A 9,411-nucleotide genomic window follows, 5' to 3' on the forward strand; every position below is an offset into this window, starting at 1 on the left:
TGGGGGCGGCAGCCACAGCTGCTGCTGTTGAGGCACAGCCCCAGAGGGTGAGCCTGGAGCCGGCGCGGGGCCCAGGCTGGCAGCAGGGGCAGGTTACAAGCTGGTGCTGAGCATGGGGGGGAAAAGCAGACCCTTGCCCACCTCGTGGCTGGTGCCCTGCACTGCAGTCACTTGCAGCCCACATGGGACTGCCTGTGCCTGTTCAGAACAGCCCCATGCAGGCTGCGAGCAGCTGCAGCAAGGAGCACCAGCCACAGGGCAGGGGAAGGGCCACTTTTCCCCCATGCTCCTTCCCTACCAGGGTCCCCACGTCCCCCCCACTTACCCGAGGTTCCCACGCCAGTGTCTCAGGCCACTGAGTGTCTGAAGCCCCTGCTGGGGCTTCTGGCTGGGGGGGGGCAGGGCTGGGCAGCAGCCCACTGGGTTCCCTTGGGTCCTACTGCCCCTGGTTCCTGTTATTTGTTACAGGAACCAAAGACAGAGAAATATTAATTTTCTAAATTTTTTAGGGGCCCCGTGGGCCTTATTTTGCCCACCCCTGTGTTAGACCCTGCACCAGTGCATTAATGAGTATTCACATCCTAAAAAGCCTTCACTTTAATTTGACTAGATAGAGATTTCATGATCTTAAGGGAAGTAACACGCTGCTTCATTTAAACTATTAGTTCCTCAGTTCTTACCATGATTCCCCTTAATATCAATCCACTTGGTTTTTTCCATGACCCGTGACCTCTTCAAGACTGACTGGTAAGTATGCCACTCTACCTCAATCTGCTCAGATCCCAACTTGTCCTTTGTTTTGGCATCTGTCAAGTCACCTGTAAACGCATGAAGCAAAGACTGAATGAGAGACTACATTTTATGCAGCTTGCACAAAAATAATATACAGTGCATGCATGCAGGTTATTCCTTATACTCTAAATCAGGGGTTGGCAACCTGGTTTTCCATCTGTTGGCTAGATCTGGCCCAGAGCCGGGAGGGTTCAGTAGTGGACGACTTCACCTGTTCTGTGCTGTGATGCTGCCAGGGGCTTCAGTCATGGAGGGACTTTCACCACACTGCAGCAGGGAAAAGTGATGGTGGTAGTGGCTGGGTCCTAGTGGCAGCACACATCAGCCCCAAGTTGGGTCATTCTGGCCTGCAGGTGGAAAAAAATCTCTCTGCAGCTCTGAATGATCACAGGCCTTCTCTGAATGTATAGTGGAAATATCCGCCATTTGTAAGAGCTTCCTCTGGGAATCTCTTGAAGGCTCTCTGTTAAAGTTTAGGTAGTCTACGGGACTATAGTCCATCTTCTGTTAATATAATGTCAGCACATTGCTAATCCCATATACATGGCTTAAGCAGAAAAAGTTTTTACAAGTATCCATTATACCTTGAAAACACCGAGGGGTCAACTTGTTACTTGCAGTACTAGATTTCCTAGGATAGTCATTCAACTGACATTGGTAATGTCAGCTTTAATTATAATTTAAGTTTTCCTTTTTTTTCTTGCCAATATTTGAGTTTTATGTCCATTAGGAATTTAATGCTTACTCATTTACTGATGCACATTGTTTAACTATCTACAAACAAATTAAGATACTTCTGAATCACTGTATTTACCTGAATCCAAGGCAACTTAAAATTTAAGATAACCTCCAATACTTAGATTCTATACATGGAAAGTTATAAATTAGTTATAATTTTCCATGTATAGAATCTAATTACTGGGGGTTGTTTTAAAAATTGTCCTCCCCACTGCTGTGGCAGGGAAAGCAGAGGCAGAGGGCGAGGAACCAGACCCTTGCTCCTCACCCCCCTGCCTCTAGCCCTCCCCCTATGCCTGTGTTTGCTCCCCCCACTCCCCATTCCTGTGTCTTCTGTGGCAGCTCTGGCTTTAGCTCTGGGGCAGTCAACAGTGGCAGCCCAGGGCTCAGCACAGACAAAGTACCTGGCAAGGTAGAAACAGCAGCGGCAGCTTCAGACCTGGCCAGGTCAGAGCGGGGAGCGGGAGCAGGGGGGCAGAGATGGAGCTGAAGGTAAGCAGTGGGGTGCGGTGGGGTAGTTAGTAAGTGGCTGGAGGGCAGATGGGGGTAGGAAAGCAATGTGGTCACCTCTGTGCAATGGAGGTGCAGTGCACAATCTCCCCTGCGTATCGCCCCCACCCCGCAGGGTCTCCCTTGCGTGCCCCGCATCATGAGCCTCTTCCCTCACCACACAACCTACCCCAGCCTAAGGCAGGTAGCAGTTCAGCTCTGGCTTCAATCCTGACTCAGATCCAAAGCTGAGCTGGCATCTGCCCCAGGCTGGTACTCAGATCTAAGAGGAGGGTTTTTTTCCCCTCTGCATTGATTGAGGGAAAAAACCCTGTCTTGGAATTGAGTAAATACGGTACTATAATTTAACCTAAAAGCCATTTAGGAAGCATGCTTGCTCAGTAGATGACAGCATGAACTCCAGTCAATGATAGGTTCTCTACTACAGAGAACCTTGCCCCCTTCCCATCTAGAGTCCAGCATACAGCAATTACAACAAGGTTGTTTCAGATTACTTGGTAAATTCTGATCCATTTTGATAGCTGTGCCAGAACAGTGAAAACAGCTTATGTCATCTGTCTTGACATGCCATATGGTAAAAAAAGCATGAGCAGCAAAATCTCATAAAGATTAGTTCTTGCAGCTACATAGGTTTTTTTTATATAAATGAATAGGGGTTATAAACAACTGACAGTTTGGAGATAAGAACAGCTTGCTTTAAGTGACAGGTGAAATTAGTTGTACTTCAAGCTAAGCATTCCACATCTCAGACAAAAAACATGATTGGCAATCATAGCTGGAGGGACCAGAATAGCAAGGGTTGCCGTTGATCAGGTTTGAGGCACACTGACATAACTTTAAGGAATTTTTTAAAGACATGATACAGATGCACCCCCTTGCTGTACTACATGGTGCTAAGCACTTACTCTCACTAACCTTCCAGTTTTACCTCCAAAATACAGTTTAATTTAATACTGATTTTGCTGGGGCTAGTACTGTATCTTTTTGTGGGGCTAACAAGATACCCCTTTGCTCTAGTTTCACTCTTATTACTTACAAAGCCCTAAAGCTTTGGCTTCTTTGTTTGAATCTAGAAAGAGCTTTTTTCAGAGAACTGCCAAAGGAGGGGGCAACACATCTGATTTCTGGACTGCTTACCTGTTACTAGAACAAGTGCTGGTTGAATTATATTAATTGTTTCAGAACAGAACTTCTCAAAATCAAGAACTCGCTTGGGATCCTGAAACCTACTGATATGAATATCAGACACCTGTAGGGAGAAGATATTTGATTTGTTATATAGTGATGTAATGTGCAGCATATTGAGAGAGATAATTGACTGATAGCTGTGAATTGTTCTACCAAGCAAGTACAGCCAAAAACTAACAGTAGTTAGTTTTAAATTGAATATCCATCAGCTAAAGGATCTCTCAATAAAAAACCCATCCCCAATATGTACACACAAATAACCATACCCATACCCCCGGCTTTCCATTTATCTTCACAACAACAAACATAGTTATTAACAAAGCTAAAGAGTGTGTGGGATTGGCTCCACATGGCTTTGTGGATGTGAAGGCTGCCCAAGACCAGGTAGCACACTGCTTGCATGTGGAAGATAAGAATTTGTATTATGTAGTGTTTGTTGTGGTTCGGTAGCTGGTCCAAGACAGTCAGTTCCACATTAGAAAATTAACATAGGTCAAACTGAAAAAAAAAGACCAGACAATGCAACTTGAACTGCTTAGGATAAGTCTGAGCAAAGGCCTTATAATGTCTTTACATCAGACAACATATGACAACATAAGCTGAAAAGTTAAGGGGCCTTGGTTCAATTTCTAAATACCACCACAAGAAAAACAAAAACAATGGCCCTTAGTGGTCATTTACCCATAATGTATGGGCAAATGATCAGTATTCAAAAGCTTTATATAGAAGTTTGCACAGTACCTATGAAGAATATACATTTTTCCTAAGAATTCCTAAAGCAGCCTAAAGGATTAAATCATGACTTTTAGACCATTTGAAGGAAGACTGCAATTAAAAGAATTCTTCAGGGCATTTTTCCACTGAACTCTATACTAAAGAAATGTTTTAGGGGTATAGGTTGTAGCCATATTGATCTAAGGACATACACAGACAAGGCTCTTTGGGTAAATCCAATATCTTTTATTAGACCAACTCAAATACTTGGAAAAATTCTTCTTAGCAAGCTTTCAGGCACAAACGTACTTCGTCAGGCTGAGGAAGTGTCTGTAGAAGAGCGCAGACAGACTCTCTCAGCCTGATGAAGGGTGTTTGTGCCGAAAAGCTTGCTAAGAAGAATTTTTCCAACTATCTGAGTTGGTCTAATAAAAGATATCAGATCTACCAGAAATGTGTAATTTATTTGTGTAGTGTTGTTTATAAGTTGTATTAATGATAGGGACCTCCCACTGTAAATTACTATGCTCCTTGTTTACTCAATGAGGATATGCATAAGCATAACTTAGTCACTGACAAATATTGAAACCCTATTTAAAATGAGATCTATTAGACCCTGTTTCAGTAACTGCTATCTAACACTGGAGAAATTACACTGGATTTGCAATTCACCCATTTGTACAACTAAACAACATGATTTAAAACTGCTAAAAATAAATTGCAGGGTTGTGTGTTGTGATGGTTGTGTGTATTTAGATCAGAAATTAAAGTCATGCTACAAAGCTTTTCTCTCTCTCTCTCTCTAGTCTTGCTAGCAGCAAAGGTGGTAAGAAAACTGCTATCAGTAAAATGGAAACTAATTTACTGGAAAAATTAAAGGTGCATAGTGATTAGTGTTAGTCCTTTCTTAAAACAGACTACGGTGAGCCTGGCTTTTTCTGCATGCATTCTTTACTTTATTTACATACTGCAATACTGCCTTGTGGTAAGAAAAGCACACAAAAGTTCCTATTCTGCAAAATGCTTTCATTTTTTCAAGAACGTTTTTCCATTGTACGTTGGATCAGCAGAGTCTGCAGAAATGAAACCCTCAACAATCTCAAGATGGCTAACAGCTGGGTGATAAAGGTTCACCTGGGATTTGAGACCCAGTTTCAAATCCCACCCCTGTCTAAAATGGAGACTTGAAGTTCAGCCTCCTCTACCCAGGTAAACCCCTTCATTACTGGGCTACTGACTATTCTGGGGTTGCACGTCTTCAATACTGCCAAGAAAAGTGTTTTGCTCACAAAATAGTAACAGTAGCAGACTCCGGCAAGGATTTGATGCAATCCTTAGCTGACAGGATTATTATGGCTGTGACATGATGTGTTGAGGATACAAGTGATAAGAGAGAATCCTAAATTTTGCAGGGGATGCAGAAGATGACCGGAGGTGGGAACAAAATAAAGTCTGTATGGGTCAAACTTCCAACTGAACTGGAGAATCAACTGTAAGAAAAAAGGCTTAAGTTTGAAAGATAACACTATACATGCAAGACAATTAGCAAGTAATAGTTATGACGAACAAACGAACAACTAAGAGGAAAATGGCAAAGCTGTCACAGGAGCCACTGAATATCAGTGGGACAGGAGGAAAAAGCAAGGCAGGAAGTGGCAGAGGCCAAAAAACCCCCCTGCCAGAATATTAATCATCTGGATTTTATCCAGACACTGACCTGGAATCTTCCCTAAGGAATCACAAAGCAGCCAGAAGCTGTTTCCCACAAGATGTTATGCTAGTTTATATTTAGCTCTTGGAAATTAACCAAGTTGGGTTAATGATAAAACAGTTGCTAAAGCTATGTTTGAAAGACAGAATACAACACAAAATTAAACAAAGGCCACATTTTAGATCAGCTCTTTGGTGATCTATGTTCTCTCTTAGATTAGCCTACTGCAAGCAGTGGCCTCACTGCTAAATAACTAGCAAGCTGCGGGGAGTGACTGTGTCAAGAGATAACAAGTTGTGCCAATTCAAGGTGTAGCCTGAATTCAAGGTATACCCTGACAAACCAGCCAAACTGAATGAAAATTTTCTGTGTGAATGTAATTTAAGTTGTGACAACACTCGAGTAAATTGTGCAGCAAAGACAAGTCCTCAGCACTGGTCTGTACCTGCAGGGAGCGGATCAGGAAAGCCAAGGCTGCAACCGAGCTCCATCTGGCTTCATATATCAAGGATAACAAAAAGTCCCTTTTCAGATATGTAGGGAGTCAGAAAAAAGCAAGGGTAACATTGGACCCCTGCGGAACCAAACAAGACAGCTAATAACTGACACCCAGGAAAAGGCCAACCTGCTTAATGGGTACTTCACATTGGTCTTTCATCAGTCCAATGGGACTGCTCTGTCTAGCACGATGCAGAATGGCCAGTGTGAGGGCATATTTATACCCAGCATCAGTGTTGATCTAATAAAGGATCACCTTGAGGCTAGAGACCTCCAAGCCAGCTGGTCCTGACAGATTACACCCTAGAGTACTCAAGGAGCTGGCAGGTGTCATAGCCCAACCATTGGAAAAAATATTCGAAAACTCATGGTGCTCAGGTGAAGTACCTGAAGACTGGAAGAAGGCCAACGTGATACCCATCTTCAAGAAAGGGCAGAAAGTAGATCCCAGGAATTACAAGCCAAACAGCTTGACCTCAATCCCTGGTAAGATTCTTGAGGAAAATTATCAAGGAGACCCTTCTGGATAAGCTGGCTGAGAGCAACATCCTGAGGGATAGCCAGCGCGGGTTTCTCGTGGGCAGGTCTTGCCTGACCAATCTCATCTCCTTCTATGACCAGGTGATGTATCACCTAGAAAGGAAGAAGAGATTGATGTCATATATCTGGACTTTAAAAAAAAGCCTTTGATCTGGCATCCCATGACCTCCTCATAGATAAACTGGCCAACTGTGGCTTCGGCTACACCACAGTCCGATGGCTGGGAAATTTGCTCCGAGGTCAGACCCAGAGAGTAGTAGTCAAGGGCAGTGAATCATTATGGCGCTCTGTGACCAGTGGCGTCCCCCAAGGCCCTGTCCTTGGACCGTTAACATCTGTCTTTAACATCTTTGTCAATGATGTGGACATTGGTGTCAGAAGCGCACTGGATAAATTCGCCGATGACGCTAAACTTTGGGGCATAGTGTCCACACCTGAGGACAGGCTAGTGATCCAGGCTGACTTGGATAAACTTAGTAAGTGGGCGAACACATACCTGATGATGTTCAATACGGATAAATGTAAGGTACTCCACCTCGGGGGAAAAAACCTGCGGCATACTTATAGGCTCGCCAGTGCTAGCACCACTGCTGAAAAAAACTTGGGGGTCATGATTGACCACAAGATGAATATGAGCCACCAATGCGGTGTCGCAGCTGGTAAATCAAACAAAACCCTGGCTTGCATCTATAGATGCTTCTCAAGTAAATCTCAGGATGTCATCCTCCCGCTGTACTCGGCCTTGGTGAGGCCGCATCCAATTCTGGGCTCTGCAATTCAAGAAGGATGTTGAGAAGCTTGAGAGAGTCCAGAGGAGAGCCACATGCATGATCAAAGGGCAAGAGAATAAGCCTTATGAAGAGAGGCTGAGAGCCATGGGACTCTTCAGTCTGGAAAAGCGCAGGCTCAGGCTGCTTATAAGTACATAAGGGATGTACATCAGGATCTGGGAGAATGTCTGTTCACCAGAGTGCCCCAAAGAAAATTAAGGACCAACGATCATAAACTTCTACAAGACCGTTTTAAGCTAGACATAAGAAAAAAATTTCTTTATGGTCCGAGCCCCCAAGACCTGGAATAGACTCTCTCCAGAAGTGGTGCAGGCACCTACTCTGGACTCATTCAAGAAATGCTTAGATGCTTGTCTTGCTGGGATCCTTTGTCCCTAACTGACTTCCTGCTCCTGGGGCAGGGGGCTGGACTTTATGATCTTCGAGGTCCCTTCCAGCCCTAACGTCTATGAAATCTAAATGACCTAAAGAAAACTTAAGAATGCTAATGTGGTAAATCCTGGGTAATAAGAGTATAATGCCCTGATTAATGCACAAAGATCTCCACCTGAAATAATACACTCTTTGAGCATGTAGAGGAGCAGATTCTCTCTCTGTTTCTTAGAACAAAACTGAAATGAGAAAAATAGTAGAGATAAACCCCTCTCCAAATATCCCTAAGAAATAAGAAGCATTAACACACACAGGAACCTTAACGAACACAAAAACTAGATAACTGGATGAATCATCCCAATACCCCCAACTAGAGAATAGAGGGTACATCTACACATGTGCTTTACTAAGGAGTTGACTAATTAGCACTGCAGTAAAGTGTCACCATCTACATGTGCACTGGTATTAGGGCGCACTAAATTAATCAACTCTGCCATAAGACAGTACTGTCAGGGGCAGTACTATCTTATGGTAGAATCATTTACTGTGCAGAAATGCACATGTGGACTGTGACTGGGACTGCTGCAGTTTGAGTTGGGGAGCAGCAGCAGGCTCTGGGGGTCAGCCACAGACTCTGCAGTTTCAGTGCTCTTGTGTCCCAGCCAGCCCCTCCCACCAAGCTTGCTGCCAGCCCAGGGCTGCTCCACCTGGGCTCAAACTGCTGCAGTCCCAGGTGCATGTGCAGATACTGCACATGGGAGCAGCTGATTCTGGTGCAAACTGCACTGGTGTTTATCATGTTGCCTTAATGGCATGTATAGATGCACCCACAGAGAAGGAAAACTAAGGAGCTGCAATACAGAAAACCATCAACTTAAGTGTTCTGCAAGTAAGTGAACAGTTGGAACTGAGTGCAGATCAATCTAGACCAGTGGCTCTCAACCTTTTTTTGCCGCGACCCACTGCTGGGACCAGGCGCGGTTCATCCTTTGTGTGCAGCGCCGCTGGCATTGCCCCCCACAACCCTCATTTGGGACATGACCTGAGGTTAGGAACCACTCATCTAAAGCAGTGGTGCTCAACCTGTTGGCCCCTTAGGCCGGATGAGTAGTGCAGGGCTCGATCGTGGGCTACACTGGACCTTGCATGCCAGGACCCCATCCATACTCCTGGATCAAGTCCTGGTGACCTTGTTTGGCCCCTGTGCAACGAAATCGGGCCCCACACACCGGGATCAGGCTCTGGGGCGTCACGCCACCTCTGTCCAGCCCTGCAAGCCAGGGCCACCCTGTGCACTCGGTTTAGGACACAGGGCCATGGGCCACAGGCCTCCCCACAGACTTATGGGGTTGAGCACCCCTGGCGAAGAGGCCTACACAGATGGGTGCTGCCTTCCGAAGGCTGAACGGCAAAGAGGGTGGGTGTCTGCCTGCGCACCTACCCCGGGCGCGGGGGGGAGCCCGCTCTACCCAACGGGTGGGCGTGGCCTTGCTGTTGCGAGGCAACCCCGCGGCCTGCCTAGGCCTGTCCTGCTCCTGCTCCTGCTCCTGCTCCTGC

General features: G+C 45.3%; 1 protein-coding gene across 4 annotated transcripts in view; it reads right to left on the reverse strand.

Moving 5' to 3' along the window:
• Positions 1-9,411, reverse strand: part of TMEM62 (transmembrane protein 62) — a 46,928-nt gene extending 37,517 nt beyond the window's left edge. Inside the window, exons 1-4 of one of the 4 annotated variants that reach the window (XM_025215353.1) lie at positions 9,296-9,411; positions 3,178-3,289; positions 1,004-1,139; positions 681-818 (exon numbers count right to left, since the gene is read on the reverse strand). In XM_025215353.1, the coding sequence (XP_025071138.1) occupies positions 681-720 (40 nt within the window). In that variant the 5' untranslated portion in view covers positions 721-818; positions 1,004-1,139; positions 3,178-3,289; positions 9,296-9,411. Of the gene's footprint in view, positions 1-680; positions 819-1,003; positions 1,140-3,177; positions 3,290-5,231; positions 5,325-6,538; positions 6,579-9,295 lie in introns of those variants that run through there. The other 3 variants (XM_006033555.3, XM_025215351.1, XM_025215352.1) reach the window with 3 other exon arrangements.

This window comes from Alligator sinensis, unplaced genomic scaffold (genome assembly GCF_000455745.1).
Source record: "Alligator sinensis unplaced genomic scaffold, ASM45574v1 scaffold1581_1, whole genome shotgun sequence".
NCBI classification, from domain to species: Eukaryota; Metazoa; Chordata; order Crocodylia; family Alligatoridae; genus Alligator; species Alligator sinensis.